General features: G+C 42.8%; 1 protein-coding gene across 2 annotated transcripts in view; it reads right to left on the bottom strand.

Annotated features, from left to right (window-relative positions):
* Window positions 1–19,397: 19,397 nt before the first annotated feature.
* The window catches only part of LOC121876072 (probable cytochrome P450 301a1, mitochondrial), a 149,294-nt gene continuing 145,252 nt past the window's right edge, over window positions 19,398–23,439 (bottom strand). Inside the window, exons 11-12 of one of the 2 annotated variants that reach the window (XR_006090714.1) lie at window positions 19,679–19,782; window positions 19,398–19,439 (exon numbers count right to left, since the gene is read on the bottom strand). Coding sequence is in view for 1 of the 2 variants with exons in the window: in XM_042380982.1 (XP_042236916.1) it covers window positions 19,734–19,782 (49 nt within the window). In the remaining variant the exon portion in view is untranslated. Of the gene's footprint in view, window positions 19,440–19,549; window positions 19,783–23,439 lie in introns of those variants that run through there. The other variant, XM_042380982.1, reaches the window with a different exon arrangement.

Raw genomic sequence — 23,439 nt, 5'->3', positions numbered from 1 at the left:
AACAGTTGACGAGAACGTTATATCAATTGGATTTTTTTGTCATTTGAATGATAATACTTTAAGTATTATTAAAGTAAAGCCTATAACAAAACATACTTAATACGAATGATATTTTTTAAAACTTCCGATAACATAATATACTTTGCAACACATGAATAATCGATATCGACACCATGAAATGGCTTTCTGTCGACTGGCTATTTTTTCATTACTTATTTAACATCATCGCTGAGTAGTGCTACACTCCTAGTAAAAGGGTATGGGTTTGGTAGGAAGCGGGCTGAGGGGGTCGGGGCAAGAGGATGAGCTAAACAGGGGAAGGGGGTGGGGGCGCTTTACTGTTGTTCTCAGTGTTTACTATAATGGACCGGACCCACGATAAAACCTCGGATTAACAACGCTTAGGAAAGTTGCATAGTAGTAGTATGCATTATTCGTTATTCACAATTTCCCTCCGGATTCTTTGCACTATTAAGTTTCAACAAATTATGTGATAACAACAGCCCTCAACTCACTGCCTCGCTCCCGCTTCTCCATCCCTGATTCATAACCCCTTTCAGCCCTTCACCACCCACGCCACAATGCGTCATCTGTTGCCAGGGCTGTGCGTATCTACCTGCTCTTTCGGCTCGGATTCGCTTGTCTGACAGTGACGGGGTTCACGGACAGCGTAGGGCACAAACATAACATTTGTGGATGACTGGAGGGATTCCACATGTGCACTGAAGAGCTTCCACCTGTATATTGAAGACCTTCCACTTACTTATTGAAAGCTTTCCACCTGCGCACTGAAGGGCTTCCACCTGCATCAAGAAGGGCTTCCTCCAGGACAATGCAAGAGGGGTGAAATGCCCTTCTATATATCCTTTCTAAACATTCCTGTCAAAAGTGAAGTGGTCACTTACTTTATTGTACGTTTAGTTACATTATTAAACAGTTTTAACTCTAGACACAGCTCGCCTGACTGAATGCGAAAACAAAACAGAAAGATTTCCATGTATCACGCCAGCTCACCAAAGGTCTTCTTATGTGCAGTCAAAAAAAAAACGTGCTACACCCCAGTAGCGTTATGTCCGAAACCCATGGCGAAGAATTTCGGTAAGCTGACAGCAAAGCTTCGAGTTTGAATGGGAACTTTATCAAAATTCTTCGTTACTGGTTTCAGAACGTAAGGTACGGTAAGTATAACGCGACTTTTTTCTTTGTCTGTACCCACAGAGTTTCGTTAATGACAACCAATGCGACTAATGACCGACCAGTTCATTTACCTTATTTACCTAATGACCACCCACTTACAGTACACTCAGGAAGTCAAGGAGTCAACATGAAACGGGAAGAACCGTCAGATATAATCGCTGGTGGTAAATCTAACCCTATACTTAACATCGGACGAGTCCAAGGTAATTAGCTATGACGGCCGTGGATTTCCCCAACCAAAGTCACCCATACACCAAGCGTGACCACAAAAACCACAATGTACACATACACACACCACACACACACACACATACACACCACCCACAAAACACACACACACACACACACACACACACACACACACCACCACCACATTACACACACACACACACACACACACACACACACACACACACACACCAGAAGTTACAATTTTATTTAGGAAAAGAATGGAACCAGTGTTAAACAGAGGTGAACAGTGGTGAACAGTGCTTAAGTCAGTGAGAACAACTCAACAGTAACAGTCGTACCCAAGTTAACCTTCACACAGTGAGGTCCCAGGTACCCAGTGATAACGGCCAGTGAGACCCAACAACAACCAGCGATGTGTTAATCCGTCTACGATAGGAAGGCCTGGGACCACACCTCACTCATATAACACCATCTGTGAGTGAATTACTACACCACATCAGGTAACACCATCCTATCATAACACCATCTGTGGAGAATTACTACACCACGTGAGGCCCCTCATAACACCATCTGTGAGAGAATTACTACACCACGTGAGGCCCCTCATAACACCATCTGTGAGGGAATTACTACACCACGTGAGGCCCCTCATAATACCATCTGTGAGGGAATTACTACACCACGTGGTCCCTCATAACACCATCTGTGAGGGAATTACTACACCACGTCAGGTCCCTCATAACACCATCTGTGAGGGAACTACACCACGTGAGGTCCCTCCTAACACCATCTGGGAGGGAGTTACTACACTACCTGTTTGCTGTTCAACACCTACAATAATCTGTATGTTCACTGTATGTTCCTTTACCTTTCTCTAATGAAGGCTTTTGTTAAACCACCAATGTATGTAATAAGTCATTTATGTCCAATGTATATTTTCAGCCTTCGGGCTGCAGAACTTTTTCAATAAACCGTCAATTATTATTATTATTATTATTATTACACACACCACCACCACAAAACACACACACACACATGACTATGCTGCCGTTCATTCGAAACTTGAAAAAGTAGGTTGTACATCTCTAGTCCGGCATTCTGTGGTCCGGAATGATTTTAGTTTGTCCAATAGGTAGATAGGCAGCTTTTTTTTTTTAACTTATCTGAATTATTATTATTATTATTATTATTATTATTATTATTATTATTATTATTATTATTATTATTATTACAGGAGTATTAAATTTTTGCCCCTCAGGCCCCAATGTGGGTCAGTGACCTATGCCCGGGTGGGCTTATCCCCGTAAAAAAAACAAAAAAAACAAAGCAGCAGGAAATTAAGGGTTGTTTACATCCGGCAGTTCGGCTGCTCTCTCTCTCTCTCTGCTTGTCTATACAGAGTACAACATTTAATCCTTCAATATATATATGAGCAGTAAATAAGTGTTGCTTTCATATTCTTATGTAGAGTAATGACGATATGTTTTCACATGTGCGCACTTACATACGCGCAGTCTCACTTTTTTTACCATTAATGGTTAGCTACTTATATTGTTCCATTTATTGTTCCATTAAATAACATTACAGGTACTTCAAACAACCAGATTAATTTTTTTACATTAATTTTACTACAGCTACAATCAGGGTCTTATTTTCTTCAGTTTTACATGTAGAACCAATCAGTCATTGGTTTTGTAAGCTTTAACATAAACAATGCCGGCAGCCGTCTCGTCTTCTCGTGTGTTTTAATATTCCACGTATTATTAATTAATTGTATTGTTAATTTTGCACACACAAACATTAATTCAATAAAAACAAATTCAGAAACATTAATTAAAATATATATGAACAGTAAATAAGTGTTGCTTTCATATTCTTATGTAAAGTAATGACGATATGTTTTCAAGTGTGCGCACTTAGATATGCGATCTCTCTTTTTTCTTTACCATTATCGTTAGCTACTTCTATTGTTCCATTTATTAACATTAAATAACATTCCTTAAAACAGCCATATTAATTTTACTACAGCTACAACCAAAGTCTTATTTTCTTCAGTTTTATATGTAGAACCAGTCAGTCACTGGTTTTGTAATCAACGAAAACAATGCTGTGTCATTTCCTCGTGTATTTTAATGATCTACGTATTATTAATGAATTGTATTGCTCATTTTGCACACATAAACATTAATTTAATAAAAATGACATTCAGTAATAAACAATAATGAATCTTTTGTATATAAGAGAAATGACGCTGTTTACACGATTATGCACGTCGTCTGCACGTTCAAACCCGTCGAAATTCAAGTTTCTGCCGTCAACATTTGTATTTATTTTTTTTGTGTATGTTCCAATAAAAGACGTTGCATTAAAAACTCGCGAAATTTTAGAAGCTACTATACGACATTTAACCCTTCAATATGTCTTCAAAGAGACCATGATGCAGAGAAAGTGGTGCTAGTGCTTCCAGGCATAAGCACAAGTCACTATCTATCCAGGAAAAGGGTGAATTTCCATGGTCCGTCAATTTCCATGGTCCGGCACCGGTCAGGTCCCGAGGTTGCCGGACTAGAGAGGTTGTCATGCAACTAAACGCAGTCCTCGTAGCAATGAAGGGAGCTGGCCAAACACTAGGAACCATACATCGTACTTTCGAATATAGGGGTAAAAGTATGATCACTGTTTTACTAAATTCAATGTCGTACCCACCTGTACTACTGACAAGCAAGAAGAAAGAAATCAATGCAGAGAGACTAACACTATCTTCGAAGAAAACATCTTGAGTAATTAAATAGGGTTGAGGGCCTTGCGAATGACACACTTTCCAACCGAGACACGACAGGTCGGTCACACCGAGACATTCACAATCCTGAACGGGATGGAAAACGTAAACCAAGAACAATTCAAGATATCAAGTGTTACGAATTTTAGGAATGACTACTTCACCCAGCGAGTTAGACCTGTGGGAAAGTCTACCAAGAGAATCGGCAGAAGCAAGAAAAGAACTGGGCTCCCGAACAAACTTGAACAAGATTATCGGGATATATGGGGATCCTAAACTAGTGGTCACGGCCCGCGAGGTAAATATGGCGTGTACTGTACATAAGACCCCATCTCTTGTGAACTGTCACGCCATTTTACCTTAGTGAGTGATATACGTTACTGAAGTATGTCAATAAATCCATTAATTATAGTCTGGAAAAACCCCGTGTATCACTCGTGAGTATACTGTGTGCACTGTTTAACTTGGATGTATTGCTTAAATATGTGTAAGAGAATATTGGTCAATGTGAATAAATTGTCGAACTCAGCTCAATTGTATATCTACAGATAAAACTCAACAAGAGTTATTTACTTAGAATTTTGCTTGAATGTGCCTTCGAAGCTAAATATTAATTCATGTGTCCTGTTATGAAAAAATCAACCCTGAGTGTATCTTGGGTGCCATAACTGACAACAAGCATATCATTATCCTTTTCTGAGTCAGTGACACCACCTCTAAATTTAACTGTAAGGAAAGAATGTTCACTGACCTCGAGATGGTGGCATTCCTCTCCTTCCCTCGCCAACTCCGTAGCAGCAGTTTTCTCTACCCCTCTGCTATCCCCCCGCCTAGCAACAAAAGGATCCTCTCCCTACTGCTCCTCCCCCCTCCCCTGCCAACACGCACCATGCAGCCTTCGTTAAGCCTAGCTAAAGCATGTTTATGGTGAGGCATAAGGGACACTGCGTGTTTCTTTTTCTGGGTGTGATTGTGGGTGAGCAATGAGTATGCAGACTCGCAACTGTATGTGTATGTGCGTAAGTATGCATATAGGTAAAAGAGCGAGTGGTGTGTGCATATGTACTGTACGTGTGTACCTATATAAACCCAAATATGAAGGTAAAAAGAGAAGAGTATCCAACAGTCTACACTGTAGATGCTGTGTGTGTGTGTGTGTGTGTGTGTGTGTGTGTGTGTGTGTGACCTATAGATAGTTACGTAAGTGACCAACAAGTATAATACATACATGATGTAACCTATAGTGTCAGGGAATTTTGGCTGCAACTGTACTGTACATTCTAATTTTTACCGAGTTGATAAGTGGACAATGAGGGTGGGAGACCTCTGAAAGACATGTCATTAAGGCACTGAAGAATAGCTAAGGGTGGTTGACGAGGGATACCAAGAGCAGCTGCGTATGTTTTCTTGAGCCGAGACGTCTCCCTGCAAGTGGGCGTTGGGTGCGCTTCTCCACCATCTGGTCACATCTCTGAATCTAGCCATCATATATATATATATATATATATATATATATATATATATATATATATATATATATATATATATATATATATATATATATATATATAATTATAAATAGATAAATGTCAGCGTGATTATTAATGTGAATATGAAATCATTGATACATGAACAGTAGACTGTATAGTAAATTCATCTTAAGTGTTTGTATCTGTGCAAGCTGAAATTCTCCACATTTCGTATTGTTTAGCTTATTCATCACCAACCTCCGGTGCTCCCGTCTTCGTCATCTTGGTAGTAAGATCATACATTTTTAGGGCAGCTTAGCATACGATACATCCTTCATTCACATCGTATATTTCACTAAATATGTAATATCCAAGTCAGATTATGTCCATGGTGTGGCGAGGTCGCAGGCTGAGATGCCGCGCTGCCTGTGTGTGGGTGTCGGTGGCCGAACACTTCACCTCAATGACCTCACCCACGCCTACATGCTACACGACAGCCCCCGCTGCTCACTCACCTACTCAGTAACCAAAAATATGTACAGTACCCATAAGAACATCAGAATGGAGGAAACTGCAGTGGGCATAAAGGCCCATACTAGGCAGTCCCATTTACACCCAGCCCACATTGCTCATATATCTGTCTGACTCTAACTTATATTTGAAGCTTTCCAGCCTGTTCGTGTGTTAAAAATTATTTTCAGGAACGTGTTCCACTCCTCCACTATCCTATCTCTAATCCAATGTTTATCTATCTCGCGCCTAAGTCTAAATTTGTCTAATTTAAAACCATTGCTACGAGTTCACAACTGGTTGGATAATAATTTAAGTTAATTTGCTATATCACCTTTGTTTAATTTAACCCTGACTTCCATTTATACACCTCGATCATATCGCCCCTCACTCTACGTGTTACCATTAGGGATGTAAGTACAGGATCAACTATCAAGGATTACACAAGGTACACTCTCACCAAAAACTTCTCAAAAGCTATTTAAACACTATCCAGTCTGAAAAGTGAACGAAGAATCTGAAACCATTCCGAGATGACACGCCTCATTCTGCTCATTCTCATATCCATCGTGGCCAGGTATACGACGTCTCAGATTAATTGTCGAAGTTATTTTGTGATATATTTTTGTTGGCCTTGGAGAAAATACGTTTGTAGAAATATATTATATTAGTGGAAACGAGAGCATAAAATGATGGATATCTTTTTTAAGGGTTCAGACATCGTCCCCGAGACTTTAAAGTACAACTTCAGACCCATTTTGTTCGGTGGTCTTGTAAGTATTATTCATAAAAAAATAAATTCCTGTATTCATCCACGTTGAAATGTAATAATAATAATAATTAATAAGTAATATTGTCATTAAGGTTTATCATTGGATTGGTATGTATACCGTACAGACTAATCAGGTACGCAATTCAATGATCTATGTAGGATCTCTACATTGTTCTTGATTCAAGGGCTACAGTATTTTGAAGCCCAGTACTGTTCTCGATTCGACATCTTGAGCTGGTAGACTGCTCCCTGAATATGCCATCCTCTGCCTGAAGAAGTATTTCGTTATGTTCGTTCTGCATGAAAATTTGGCGAACTTCAAGTTGTGTCCCCTCGTGTTCGTGATGCGTGTTATCACAAAAAAAAGTCCGGGTTCACATTTTCCATCTCTTTCAAGATTTTGAATGACTCTGAGATTTGCCCTATTGTTTCATATCTTAAATATATTCAAGTTTAGATTATGTACACTTTGTAATTGGTTGTTAGAAGATACTAGGACTGAATGGAGACAGTGTTCTCAGCTGGTGGACCACTACCTGTTGTAGAAGAGCAGCAAAAGCGATTTTACTTCACTGGTATGTCATCTACGCATTGGTGGTGGATGGGCGAATTTTGCGTGTAATGTACCAGAGGCTTAACCCGATTCGCGTTGTGTGTATGGTATGACGGCAGATCCGTCGCTTCTGGCGATGGTCATTTCTCGTAACTGAACACAAGTTGTAATTAATACGGTTAAATCCTTTCTTATCTTGATTAAAAAATCGAGGTTAAACAGGCTATGGTAAAAATGGCATAATTGGTAAAGGACGGAGAAAATCTTAAGAGACGATAAGAGAGGAGAGAAGCGGGATCATCATGGGGCCGGGAGGGTGAGAGGTGAGGCAGTACGCTGTCGGTTGAGCGTAGAAAGGATTCGGCGTTTACAACAGTCCACATTTCTAGCTTACTTCTGACTTGGGTGTTTGTGTTCTTTAGAAAACTCAGACAAATGTTAAAGTAGGCCATTACCAACAAACTCATAATAACGTAGTTTACCGTTTATTGACATACCTGGCTCATTCTCCCCAAAAATCTGATTCCCGCCAAAAATAAACTAATTTGCTGATAATTGTTGAAAAAGTGAATTAAAAGTTGTTAGTGACGGCAAGTAAATCAACTCAATCAGTCAATCAATCAAAAGTTGCCAGGAGACTTTCACACCAACCATACCTGGGACTCGAAAAAGAACAATTACGTAACGTCTAACCTCGTCGGCAGCCATGGTTGACCGTGGTGGTGGAGCGTCTTGAGGGTGACGTCATACCACACCCACCCCACACACCCTGGCGTATAAGTTCCTCCCCACCACTACCCGGATCGTAAATGATTTTTCTTTATAGCTACACCTCGTGTACATATTATTCATTTATTAATACTCAACATCTTTGTGAATTATACATTCCCCCAACTCTATAGATTCCCTATTCACTACATATTATCTCCTAACCCAGGTATAAGTAGTAAAACCCTTAACCCACTTCCCTCTCTCTCTACCACTCGTCGAGTCGTCTCCTCCTCGCCATAACCCACCTGCGCAACAGCGCGTACCCTAGTCTAGTTGCCAAAGGTTCCCTAGATTCTCTCTCAAAATTACCCTGTTGTCGCAAAATTACCCTAAATTAATTTTGCTATATATACGTGCAGGGTGAAACTATGGGCAAGTTTCTTTACGCCACTTGCCTCTGTCTACCCAATAGTAATTGGAAACCCGGATGTAAATCGATCTGCGGATCGTGTTCCGGGGTAATGATTAGCCAGTGCAGTTGGCGAGTTGTCCGGTCTTCTCGGCCTATTCCTTGACACTGGGTCATGCAAGTGACGCAACTCGTTAACTTAGGGTGTGGTTGTTGTGTTGGTGACAGCTTCGACACCTTAAACAAATTCACGCCTAGGTGGCCTTTGGGCCGGCCATCATCGTTACACGAGAGGCAACCATTATATATATATATATATATATATATATATATATATATATATATATATATATATATATATATATATATATATATATATATATATATATATATTTCATGTAGATCCACAATGAAAACGTGGATAAGATAAATTTTGATAAAATCACACGGGAAAAGGGAAACAACGGAGCACCTTAGCTTTCGTCTTTATTCAAGACATCTTGCCTCTGAAGATGTCTTCAATAAAGAAAAGCTAAGGTGCTCCGTTGCGTGTGATTTTATCAATATATATATATATATATATATATATATATATATATATATATATATATATATATATATATATATATATATACATCATTACTGTATATATATATATATATATGACGGGAATTCTTATGAAATGCATTAAGCAACACAATCAAAAAAAAATTCTAGCTATGCAACAGTCATATTTACTCACTCGTTTTCTACTCCTGTTGTTGTGGTGGTTGAAGGGCTGTGATTTTACTTCTGAAGATCCACAGCTTTACAGATGTGGTCTGTCATAAGCTTCATATGTGTAGATGTAACTTCAAATTTTTCTGAAAATGAATTTTCAAAGGTTCTCTTGGCAGGGAGCATTCCAATTAATGTGACCGAGTTCAAAAAATTTTCACTTTTGTTTTCATTAAATTGATTTGCGAAAACACCCTTTCAACACTGGCACTATAAAGAATCAAGCAAGTATAACAGTTTTCTCATGAAATTCCCCAACAACGGAAACAAAGGTGTATCATCACCTTTCTTTAAACTGTTAACTTTCAGCCAAATCTTCCAAACACTAATGTCGCTCTGGACATTCAGTTGTGTTTCGTAGCAAGCGCCACTCACTGTCAATGATGTTTCCGTCACTCGGGCACTAGGTTTGGAAAGTGAGATGCTAATGGGGCACTGGAGGGGACATTTTTCATCAAAATACTTTTGGGATTCAATGCTTTGAGAGCTGCAAATAATGGATCAGTAAGGGTAAATCTTTGTAGAATCTGTGATGCACCCTCGATATAAAAATCCAGACATCTTAATCTGAAGTTGTCCAGCAGCTACTTGTCGATGACTTGTCTGGAGTGACAGTTACCCGACCACCGTGGGGGTGGAATAGGTGGCAAGAAGCTGTGGTATGTGTGTATGTGTGGGTCAGGTGGCAAGAAGCTGTGGTGTGTGTGTATGTGTGGGTCAGGTGGCAAGAGGTTGAGGTGTGTGTGTGGGTGTCAGGTGGCAAGAGGTTGAGGTGTGGGTGTGGGTGTCAGGTGGCAAGAAGTTGAGGTGTGTGTGTGAACGAACGAATCAAGGGATTGCATACTGCGAGTGAGTTTTGTCTTTTTTTGTCTTTTTTTTACGGGGATTAGCCCACCCGGGCACAGGTCACTGACCCATATCAGGGCCCGGGGAATTTAATAATAATAATAATTCATAGTAAATAAAATTTATAATAAAAAGTAAAACTAAATATTAATGGTAATAATAATAATAACAACACTGTGATAATAATACATACAAAGAAATGCAAGAATGAAAAAAAATCAACAGTGAGAAACGCTATATATGTATGTTTTGTCATGTAATAGAAACAATTGAGACCCTACAATTGTGTGTAAATGAGGCAGAAAGTCAGATCAGCAACCTGGGACTTGGTCACAATTTTCGTGATGCCATATGGCAGCAGGGTCTACCATTAGACAACACATTATGCTGCCAATATCTTCCCAGGCGGTAGTACCTCCCTGTTCGGTAGCTGCCTCCTACCTACTACCTACCAACTACCAGACGTGCTTTTGTGTTTCAATGTGTGACGAGCGCGAGGGTGGCGTGGGTGTACGTGGCGTGGGTGTACGTGGCGTGAGTGTGAGTGGCGTGGGTGGCGTGAATGTTATTGACATGGGTGTGAATGGCGTGGGTGTGAGTGGCGTGGGTGTTATTGACATGGGTGTGAAGGGTGTGAGTTTAAGTGGCGTGAGTGTAAGTGGCGTAAGTGTAAGAGGCGTGGGTGTATGTGGCGTGGGTGTGAATGGCGTGAGTAAGTGGTGTGAGTGTAAGTGACGTAAGTGTGAGTGGTGTGGGTGTGAGTGCCGTGGGTGTAAGTGGCGTGGGTGTAAGTGGCGTGGGTGTGAGTGGCGTGGGTATGAGTGGCGTGGGTATGAGTGGCGTGGGTGTGAATGGCGTGGGTCTGAGTGGCGTGGGTGTGAATGGCGTGAGTGTACGTGGTTTAAGTGAGAGTGGCGTGGGTGTACGTGGCTAAGGTGAGATTGGTGTGAGTGTGAGTGGCGTGGGTGCGAGTGAATTCAGGGTGAATAGCGTGGGTGTACGTGGCTTAGGTGAGATTGACGTGGGTGTGCGTGGTGTAGTTGAGAGTGGTGTGGGTGAGTGTGCAGAGAGTTGGAGCGAAACTCTTACTGATTTGTTTATTTGATCATCATGAGGACATCAACTGTTACTTTCTGCCGTTACAGTATTAAGACTGGCTCCGTCATGATAGCCTATATGCTACAACTCTCTCTATGTCACGACTGTCTATCTCTATATATTATGATCGTCTCTGTAACTACTGTCTACATATTATGATTGTCTGAAATGACTGTCTCTGTCATAGTTTGTTTTGAATGTAAATAAGCTGTGCCTCTCCTCTAAATAGCTATACCTCTTCTAACTAGCTATACCTCCCCTCAAACTAGCTGTACCTCTCCTCTAACTAGCTGTACCTCTCCTCTAACTAGCTGTAACTCTCCTCTGACTAGCTGTACCTCTACTCTAACTAGCTGTATCTCTTCTCTAACTAGCTGTACCTCTCCTCTAACTAGCTGTACCTCTCCTATATCTGTACCTCTCCTCTAACTAGCTGTACCTCTCTTCTAAATAGCTGTACCTCTCCTCTAAATAGCTGTACCTCTCCTCTAAATAGCTGTACCTCTCCTCTTACCAGCTGTACCTCTCCTCTTACCAGCTGTACCTCTCCTCTTACCAGCTGTACCACTCCTTTAACTATCTGTATTTCTCCTCTAACTATCTGTACCTCTCCTCTTACCAGCTGTACTTCTCCTCTTACTGGGGAGAAAAGTTTGTAATGTGTCTTTCAGGTGTGCGGTGCTTGGGAGCGAGGAGGAGGTTCTTTCAGGTTTGTGGTGCCGGAGAGAAGGGTTTGTAATGTGTATTTTAGGTGTGCGGTGCTTGAGGGGGTCTCTCAAGTGTGTGGTTAGTGCTTGTAGTGCACCTTTCACGTGTGTGGTACTAGGGAGAAAAGTTTAATGTGTCTTTCAGGTGTGTGGTGCTGGGGGTGTCTTTCAGGTATGTGATGCTGGGGATCTTTCAGGTGTGTGGTGCTGGTGATGAGGGCGCGGAGTGTGTTCTTGAGGTGTGTGGTGCAGGGGGGGGAGGGGTTCTTGAGGTGTGTGGTGTTAGGTGGGAGCCAGTGGTGGTCTGGGCTAGCCTCCCAATTAGGTAGGAAGTGCATTTTTGCTATGTCTTCTACCTTTTTATTGTAAATATATATACAGTATAAATGAGGTGATTTACCTACGCGTTTTCTTGTTCTCTCGTCCAGGATTCTATACTTTAGTCATGATTGAGTAACTCGGAACACTTACTGTAAAGAGTATCTTATGCAGTTTCAACTGAAGTCTACCGTATTTAAACTAAGCATAGCAATAGTAACTATTATCCTTCAGACCATGACCTGGTCTTTTAGGGTAAGTTTGGGTGACGGCCAATGGTGTGATAGACTGGGGGCCATATTTACATGCTACAGAAAGGTCTCTGTCAGCTTCAAGGCTGGTCAAAGAAATGATTGTAAAGAGTCAATGTCATGACTGTAGGTCATACCAACAGTAAGATAATGGGTCACATGTGATAAAATGTTAATCTGCTATATCTTTAGAAAGTCGGATATCAACGGATTATTAAATAAAATATTGAAAATTTCACAGCGGGATCTACACCGAGTAACTTGTAAAATGTATGAGAACATGTAGAAACTCACAATATATAATACAAATCTATTCTTCTAAAAATACTAAATATTTTGTAAGCTCATTCTAACATTTATAACAATTAAAACATATTTAATAACAAAACAACTGGATATTATGTACTTTAAATTATTCTCTCTTTACATACTTACTAACAAAACATATAAGTGAGAGCAGCAAGTCCGAGTAATGTTATGAAGCATATTGTGTAGGGCCGGATACTCAAAAACATTTATGGGACTGTATGTCGTTGTGTACCCGTAACTGGACTCACAGTCTCAGATTGGCATACTCAAAACACAGATGGTATACTCAAAACCAATATTTGACATCGAACTCCGTAAGTTAACGCAAGTAACTTACACCAGCTCCCGAGGTTGTGTAACACTCTCAACCCGGATGTAGTAGTGACTAATTCCCGATTGTATAGAAAATAATAATAATATATGTTGTAATAATGCTTGTGAGACTTGTTTTATCATAGAATAATGAAGAAAATTTTTTGTACATCAACATACTGAAATATAATATTTCACTTTGTCTTTTTCGTAACATTTTTGTTGCCATAATAAGAGGCTTGAGTGTTTGTATTGGTCTCAGAGCCACTAGCGTAGCTAGGGGGGGGGGCGGCACTTTTGGGTCTGCTCATCACCCATATCTGCAGCTACTGGAGACGTTAATCCATCCCTTTGTATCGGCGGCAAGTTAATCCTTGTCGTGTCTGACCTAACACCTGACCCACATCATCACGGCCACGTCATGAGCTACACCCTTGCTATGCGCCCCCCGCCACACACACAACCTGTAACCTGTTGAGGATTCAGGAAACTTATAAAGTTTAAGTATGTTTGGTGTGTATTTAAAGCATACTATATTTGAGTATGTGAAAGTACAGTAATATTATAATGGTACGCAAACTATTTAATATATATATATATACATATATATATATATATATATATATATATATATATATATATATATATATATATATATATATATATATGTATATGAGTGAGTCACTGTGCAATATGTATATTTTGTGGGGCACGGGGGGAGGGCGGCAAACTCAAGGGCCGCCCCGGGCGGCAAACTCAACGGCCGCCCCTGGCGGCACACACTCTAGCTACGCCACTGCTCAGAGCCCTTGTTGGCAAGGGCTATGGAGTTAACATCATCTATGCTCGTACTTTCTATCTTCACTTCATTCGTAATGTAATTTACTATCACGCTCTCCATCTTGTGACTATTCCGCCTAAACAACGCAACAGCCTTGAGGTAGTGCAAAGTGAAACCATGCCCATCATTATAGGATGGCCAAAATCAACCAGAATTGTAAACATGAGGAAAGAGCTCGAACTGCCCTCCCTATCTGAGAGGATAGCTCTACTTAATACCATGTTTTGTGTCAAAGTTTTGAAGAACAATGGTCACCAAACTACAGCTCAAACTGAGTTGATGTTCTATCTAAGACTTTCTAAGTAATCCCGCCTATCTCGCTAACCTTCCACAAAAGACTCTCTTTGGGGCGTGGCCTCATAAAAGTGTTGCAGATCTCTTGAAACTGAATGTTCCAATCACCCAAGACGAACCCATTAATGCCATTCATCCTTGGCTGGATATATCAGTTCCTATTAATTACACTCCTGTTGGTAGTAAGCAAATGTTAAACACCGATGTGATGAGATGTCACACTAGAAACTATTAACACACATAGAAAGTATTAAATCAAGTGAATGTTATGCTTTTACTGATGGTTCTGTGCAGACAAATACAGGTAGAACAGGCTGTGCAATTGTAATATATAAATAAAAAGAGATGATAGTGTCAAACAAGCAAAGGCTAAACAACTGGGCCAGCACAATACAAACTGAACTAACTGGAATCTACTTAGCTGCAGACTACATTAAAGAAAATGGAGGTGGGGTGATATTCTGTGACTCAAAGTGCTTTGAAATCAATGAACAGCCCATCAAGTTCTATGTCTAAAGTTGTATGTGTTATTAAAAGAAATGTGAAAACTGCCAATGAGAACAACTCTCTTATCGAATCTGTGTGGATTACGTCCCATGTTGGAATTAGGTATCATGACCGTGATAGACTGGCCAATGAGGCATGCAAGAGAGAAAATGTTGACCGTGACCTTGGTCTGTCCAATGCTTTACTTAAAAACATTCAAGTCAGTACCATGAACTGTGATCTAGAAGAACTGAGAAATGCAGAAAGACCTGGCAGTTGTAGCATTAGTAAATATGAAAAATTTTGTGAGGAGAGGTACCGGTATGGCCAGCATAAGGACAGAATCAGACAATGTGATGTAGTCATGGCCAGAATTAGGCTAGGATACTGTACAGTAGGGAGTGACAGTTTGGCAAAAGTTTTCAAAATCTAATTGCTTGGGTTGGATTATTTGTCTATCGGCCACGCTAATTCCGAATATGTTTGAGTTTTTTACATCATTGCATTAGAAGGTTTGTGGATACTTTTGGGTTTGGCATGAAAAACGCGAAAAAACTGTAAATAATAAAGGGACTGGCAATGTGGCACAACCTGTTAAAATCAATTTATTGAATTGGATTATTCGACTACTGTGTACACTGGTTCATAATATGCTATTGTTTTACAACTCAATGCGCTACAAATTATGCCGATATTTTTGCTGCAAGTCACCACATACGTATATTTCGAAAACCAGGGCCCAATATTACCAACGGCGTGGATAGATTCCGTGGAATGAATTCAGGACATTCCCGCTCATGGAACATTACCAAACTCCGTATATGTGCCAATGGCAGGCCAATGGCAATATTTACAGAGTTTGTTGAGGCTCCCTGGACGGGAATGCCCTGAATTTATTCCACGGAATCTATTCACGCCGTTGGTAATATTCGTCCCAGGACTGATCAACGAATTCAGCCCAAGTAGCTTGACTTGGACAGTTAAGGACAAAATCTCAGTCCGTACTTTTGAATAAAATATTGTTCAATAGGTGGTGATATTGAAGTGCTGAAAGTTGTTTTTTCTGTGTTGTTTTGCAGTTAGTTCAAAGGGCCGCCACCAAGATGGGTCGTCCTAAGATTAGCAACACTCAGCTGCGCCAGGGTAACGATAAGGTGTTCGGGGTTCGGATGCCTCTGCCATCTAACAAGTTGCCTCTGAACAAGGAAGTTGGAAGTGCCCTGGCTTATGAAGCAGAAAACGAGAGGTTAAGGAGAAGAACAAATGCTTTTGATTATATGGATGCCACCAACAAGGTGACTGAGAAGGTACTGGATGTGTATAGGAAGGCCACTGTCCCCACTATCTCTGAAATCAGGGTGAAAATGAGAGTCCACGACCTGTGGAGGATGCGGAGGGAGACGATGATGATGAAGGGAAATGGACAGAAACAGAAAAGGAAGAAAACGAAGAACGGGAAGCTGAAGATGAGGTTCGAGGATATAGCTGAGAAGTTGTTTGATGTGGCAGACGACAGCAAAGTGCACGAACGAGAGAAAAGCTTCCTGGCAGCCCAGAGGAAACCGGGAAGGGAGGGCTGCATTGATGGCATTGACAAAATTGTGACTGCCAAGCTGAAAGAAAAGAGGGAGAAGGAAGCGAAGAGGGCAAAGAAAAGGGCTGAGGAAGAGAGGAAAACTGATAAGATGAGGTCAAAGAATAAGGAGGAGATGGAGAGGATGTCGTGTAAAGTGTCGGCAGTGGATGACAGTGCTCAGGAAGAAGATAGTGATTATAAGGATGTCAATGACAATGAGTTCAAGGCTATGGTCGACAGGAGAGCAAGATCAGAGAAAAGGAAAAGGGAGAAAGAAGCCGAGGACAGGATCGGAGAAACTGCTGACAGGTTCAAGGTATCCAATGATGCAGTGGCTCACATCGCAAACACCATCAGAGCTGCAGACAACATCATAACTGAAGGGGACAAGTCTAAAGTGACTAACTGGAAGAAAGTGGAGAGAGTCAGGAAGAGGTCACGAGAACAGAAAAAAGAAAAGTTCAGGGGATTCAAGGTCAGAGGTCTCATGGTAGATGAGAGGATCAATGAGAACAAGATAGTGACTGGTGTAGGTGAGAAGAACCACAAGAGATTCGCCATGGAAAAGAGGGAAGACTGTGCAGTGATCGGCTTCCCTGGTGAGGAGTTCCTTGGTCACCTGGTCCCGGTGGGGGGAAAGGGGGTAGACCTGGCCACCAGCCTGCTGGCCTTCCTGGAGGAGCGCGGTATTGACACCACCGACCTCCTGGTTGTCCTTAGCGACGGTTGCAACAAACTGAGTGGCTATAATCACGGTTTCATCGCCGAGTTTGAAAGGCTGTTGGGACGGCCTCTCCTCCACATCCACTGCCTGATCCACAGTCTGGAGAAGCTCTTCGGCCATCTATTCAACCATTACGCTGGCCCAACCACTGGTCCCGCCTCCTGGAGTGGTGAGGAGGCTCGGAAGCTGACCGGCAACGTGTGGGACCTTCCGGTGGTTGAATTCGAGGCCGTCACCAACACCTACCTCAGGTCTCTCCTGGATGCCATCCCCTCCGTCGTCTGGGAGGAGTTCAGCTGGGACACCCGGTATCTGTTGGAGATGGCCAAGACGGTGGAGTCCGGCCACATTGAGGAGAGATGGGCCAGGGCACGGGCCGGAGCCATGACCAACGCCAGATGGCAAAACACGGAGAGCAGGGAGCTGAGGGCCTACATGAGCACCACCTCCCCCAGCGAGTCACAGAGACGGATGACCTCCTTCATCATCCTTATCTACGTGCCCTCCTTCCTGGAGATCAGGCAGAGGAATCTGCTACTGGAGGGCCCACGCCACCTCCTCGCCATCATCAACCGGGTGAGGACGTACTGCACCCTGGAGGAAGTGGAGCTGCTTACTCCATACCTCCAGTTCAACGGCTACTTCGGCCAGCACGAGGTGGTGCTGGTCTCACTGCTGGCCTCCATGGACAAGAGTGAGAGGGAGTTGGCCCTAAACATCATCAAGCAGCTGAGGAAGAAGGAAAAAAGGCACAAGAGAAAGACAGTGAGGAAAGTGAGGAACCCTCAACTGAATCTGGCAGCCACCAAGCTGTCAGAGTTGGTTGATCTGCAGAAGGCCAGCTCCTCCCCTCCCATCCTGTTCCAGCACAGTGACCAGGAACTGGAGCAATTTCTGGAGGAACCGTACAGTGAGCCAGGTCTGCCCTGCACCACCACCGCAGTGGAAAGAGGAGTGAAGCTCACCACGGAGGCGGCAGACGTGGCCAGCTCTGCCTGGCAGCAGGACCAGGTCACCTGGAACAAGCTGGAGGCCAGGAAGAGAAACAAGCGGAGGGCTAAGAAAGAGGACTACCAGTGCTAGACTGTGGGGACACTGGGACTGAGGGGACACTGGGACTGTGGGGACAGCCAATGTTAGTGTGCCAACTGTGCTAGTGTGCTGCTGATAAATTGAAGCATACATGCCAATAATAAAGAATGTCTACCATTATTCTTGTTTTTTTTATGTCGAACCGAAAAGTATCCACAAACCTTCTAATGCACTGATGTTAACGATTCAAACATATTCGGAACCAGCGTGGCCGATAGACAAATAATCCAACCCAAGCCACTTGATTTTGAAAACTTTTGCCAAACTGTCACTCCCTACTGTACAGGCACATATGGGAAGTTAGTAACGCTGTACCCATACCGGAACACTCAGCATGTAAACTTTGTGATAAACCTTTAAAGTATACACTTGAACACTATTTTATTGAATGTGACAATGTCAAAGACTTCAGGCCACCTGGCTTATTGTATCATGAACTTTGTAATTACTACATTGAATCGGGGGTGTTTGGGGACATTCTTGCTGTTTACCCTAAATTTGCTAGCCCACACTGATTAGTCTTAAATTAGAATATGACGTCCAATGTATATGAACCACTGTCTTGCATTGCAGCGAACAGTGACATCACCCAAATGACTCTGACCTATATATACTGCTAATGAATATGATGCATTTCTTTGTGTACAAACCTCCGTCCTGCATGGCAGTGAACAGTGACATTGCCCACGTGAATCTGACCTATATATTCTGTTAATGTATTAATAATAATAAATAATAATAATAATAATAATTGACGGTTTATTGAAAGAGCTTGGCAGCCAGAAGGCTGAAAATATACAGTTACATATTTGGGGAATGGGTTTCGAATTACAAATAATATACAAGTAACATAAGTGATACAAATATGATATATAAAAACTAGATGGGGAAAAGTTCAAACTACAGTGCATTTCAACATAGTGACAGTGCAAGAAGTAGTATTTACTGGGAGTGAATACACTAGTTTATTACAAGTTATTGATAATTTTTACAATGGTTGGGACTGGGCTGTTCTTATAGCGGTCAGTTCGTGCACGTATGGGCTGGATGCGGTTGTGGTGTCGAACAGCAATTCTCGGGCTGGGGATCTCAGGTGGTAGTAGGAGCCGGTGTCGAGGATGGTGTAGAAGCTTCTTACCAAATAGGAGAGTTATTGGTTTGTTGCTGGAGAAATAAAACCTCAACGTTGACTCGTACCATATAATTCGGTCAAAACCTGTTAAAGAACAATTCACATATAACAAATGCTGTTATCTCAGGACACAAAGTATGAATAATACAATCAATATACAGTACATAGCCTGTTAACATCTTAAATATAACTCACATGTTACAACTGTTGATACATCAGGAGACAATTTGTATAATATGAACAAATTACAGTACATAAATATACTTATTAAAATTATTTAGAGTTTTTATTTAGAGGCTTTACTAGTTCACGATCACACTCACGTTTTGGGGTCTAGGGTTTGACCAGCGTGTTGTTTCTCCTGCAAGAATCGGTGGACTACTGTGAGAGCAATCGCAGCCCAATCGCAGCCTGAGGCGAGGACCATCTGTTTCATATTTAAACATGTCAGCAAGCACGTCATCAACACTATGCCTCTCTTCTCACCCTCTCTCTCGTCTAGTTTATCTTATTGTGGCTACCTGTCTCTTTCTCTCTCTCTCTTCTAGTTTATCTTACTGTGGCAATAACACTCCTCCTGTCGGGCTTCGCACGAAATCACGGCATATTATTAGATTCACTCTCCGACCCCTTCCAACAGGCAGAGTCTCGTCACTGGGCGTATTAACACTGAGTCCTTTGTCTTCACTTTAACACTTCGCACCAGGCCATCTTTGCTCGGTAGAGCCTCCAGTATTCTCCCTGGCATCCACTGACTCCTGGGGAGGGGTTGTCCAGAGATGATCATGATATCCACAGTGTGGAGATTACGGCGAGTTTTGAAGAACCTTTGTCGCTGACGTAATGTTGGGAGATATTCTTTTATCCACCTTTTCCAAAATTGGTCCGCAATGAATTGGGCATGCTATCCCTCTTCGTCGGTACCCTTCTGTCATGGACCGATCGCCTCGGTGGACAGTGTCTCCGGGTTCATCCGAAGTATGGGAAGCGGCGTTAGTGCTTCTAGATCCTTTGGGTCGTCAGACACTGGGGTGATGGGCCTTCCATTGATAATCTCTTCTATGGCACAGAACACAGTGCTGAGGTGTTCATCATCTAGTGTCTGGGTGCCCACCACTCCCTGGAGGACCTTCCTTACAGTGCGGATTTGTCACTCCCATACTCCTCCCATGTGAAAGGCTGTTGGGGGTTGAACTGCCATTCTACCTGTTTCTGTAGAAGGGCAATCCTGACCTTGTCACTGTTGTTCCAGGCGTTCACCACCTCTCGAAACTCTCGGCTAGCTCCAATCATGTTGGTTCCCCTGTCAGACCGAACACGCTTGGGAGGTCCCCTGCGGTAGGTGAATCTTGTCAGGGCATTGAGGAACGAGGCGGTGTCTAGTGAGGTGAGGACTTCCAGGTGTATGGCTCTGGTGGTCATGCAGGTGAATAAGCATCCCCATCTCTTCGCCCGGGCTCGTCCTTGTTTAACCAAAAAAGAACCGAAGCAATCAATTCCAGTGTAGGCGAACGGCTGGCCTCCTGGGCGCACTCGATCTTCTGGCAAGTCGGTTTGGCGTTGGTGGGTAGGCCTCCAGTTGCTTCTTCGGCAAGTCACACACGTCCGTATTGTGCGGTCTAGTAATTTGCGGCACTTAGGTATCCAGTACGTCTCACATATTATGGCAAGAGTGTGTTCTCGTCCTGAGTGTCCAGCTCTAGTTGAGTGTATCTCTCTCCCGATGAGCCCCGTGATCCTGTTGTCCCTTGGCAATAGTATGGGATTTTCCTGGTCTGGGTGGAGAGCGGCGTGTTTCAGTCGGCCACCTACTCTGATCAGACTGTCCGTGTCTAGATGAGGTTCAAGCCGCCTTATGTCACTATCTCTCACGGGTTGTCCCTGTTGTAACATTCCTAGTTCTCGAGGGAATCCTTTCCTTTGCATCAATCTTAAGACGGCTAATTTCGCCTCTTCCAATTCGCTGATCTGGAACTGATTTTCTTGGTGATGTTTGTTCTTTCGCTTCCCAAGCCGCCATTCTATAAACCTTCTAATCCACGCTACGCTCTTCAGAAGTCGATGCCTCGATGAGTACCTGGCCCATAGCTAATCGAGGGTACCCTCCCCCTGGTCAACGTTCGTCGTCAGCACCGTGGTTTCCTTCTTCACCTCTGGGTCTCCGTCTCTGAGGTCTGGAATCCTCAATGGACTCTTTGGTCAACTGTCTTCTTCCAAGAAGAGGAAAGCAGGTCCCCAAATCCACCTGCCCTCCTCGTTGAGCTCTGCTCTATGTAATCCACGACTAGCGTCGTTGGCTGGGTTCAGTGCCGACGTCACGTGGTGCCATTGTTCTACCTTGGAGTCCTCATGTATCATTGCCACTCGATTGGTCACGAAGGAATGGAAGCGTCTTTTGGTGTTTCGTATGTATTGAAGGACTGCCGTACTGTCTGTCCGGAACACTGACCGGTCTATTTGTAATTCAAGTTCTCGTCGTAGTCGTTTGCCTACCTTGGCAGCCAGTACTGTCGTGCAGAGCTCGAGTTGAGGTATGGTCTGCTGTTTCAGAGGGGCTAGCTTGGCCTTGCCACACACGAAGGAGATTCGTTATTCAACCCAATACCTCGTCTACACTCATCTTGGAATATATATAATTTTGGCTCTTGCGACGCTCGGAGCGATGAGTCCCAGTGGGTCATATATGGGGCTGACCATACTCAGAAGGCTTCGTTTCGTCTCTGGTTTCTTAGGGATCTGGACCCGGACCTCTAGTTAGTCCTTTTCCAGGTCCCACAAGATTCCCAGTGCTCATACAGTGGGGAGCCTGTCGTCTTTCAAATGACTTCCTTTACTCCCACGGCTTTCTCTGTCTGTGGAATTGCCTTGAGGACTTCCCTGGAATTACAGACCCACTTCGTAAGTCCGAATCCGCCCTTCTTTCTCAGCTGTCTCAGTCAATGGGTAATTATCATTGCCTTCCCTGGCGAATCTACTGAGAGAAGCAGATCGTCAATGTAGAAGTTACGATTCGCTGTCTTGGTGTCGTCATGGACACCTTTCCCTGCAATCTTGGAATGATCGTTGTTGTATAATATGGACACGAAGTAGTACCTTAAGCTGTGTATTCATATATTACTCTATTAATTATGTATAGTAAAGTATTACAGAACATGCATTAATTCTATGTAATATTTCCATTTATTATGCACCATGTTATGTATATGAATTATCATATTTACATTTTATGTATTCAGCTTGTGAATGCTGGCATCTGTACGTGCCAGTGCGCAGTGATACATAGAGTGAAGATCACCAGTCCTTATGGTATGGAAGTGCTCTGCCTTATTAGTCCCCCTGTACATCTCCCGTACGAGAATAAGAACCTATTTTTAAGATAAGTGTTTGTGTATACCCTCAGTAGTGTAGAACATTTTGGGGGTATCAAAGACAAACATAGATGGCGCAGTGAGATTTCTCAGTGAGATACAGGGTGGACCAGCCTTCCCGCCGGACTGTGTTAATGGCGTCTCGTCTTCAGCTTCAAGGATTTACAGCCAGACTACAAGCCTCAAGACTTACAGTGTTGTGAAATGCTATGCTGTGTACAGTGCTGTGCTGTGAAGTGAAGTGTTTTGTGAAGTGCTGTGTTGTGTATTTTAATCAGAATTGTCTGTGCAAATTGCAGTCAGATGACTAAGGGAGCGGCCCAACAGTACAACCCCTCCCGTCTCTGGTCATAGGGTAACTAACTGACAGCGCGACTCTGCCCAGCGCCCGGCAGCGCGTCAAGCCTCACAAACACACACGCACTCACAGACCCACCTTATATTAAATTCTTGCGAATTACTTTAGACTTCTGTAATTCTGTGCATAGATTACGAGGGGTTGACCCGGTCTTTGCACAGATAGAGTACAGAAGCTGTCGGCATGTCTCACAGGGATCAAAATGATACCCTGGACGATAGGGTTATGAGTTTTAGTCTGGGAGACCTCTCCCCACCCACACTCAGGCCCCACGCTCCCCACAGTGACAACGCCCAATCACCCACAGAATCTCCTCGTTCGTCGCAAGCAAGCTCTCCTACGGTGCCTGCATCCACAG

The sequence above is a fragment of the Homarus americanus genome, unplaced genomic scaffold, assembly GCF_018991925.1.
Source record: "Homarus americanus isolate GMGI-L3 unplaced genomic scaffold, GMGI_Hamer_2.0 scaffold34921, whole genome shotgun sequence".
Lineage (NCBI taxonomy): Eukaryota > Metazoa > Arthropoda > Malacostraca > Decapoda > Nephropidae > Homarus > Homarus americanus.
The sequence above is the reverse complement of the archived record's forward strand: the minus strand, read 5'-3'. Positions and strand labels throughout refer to the sequence as shown.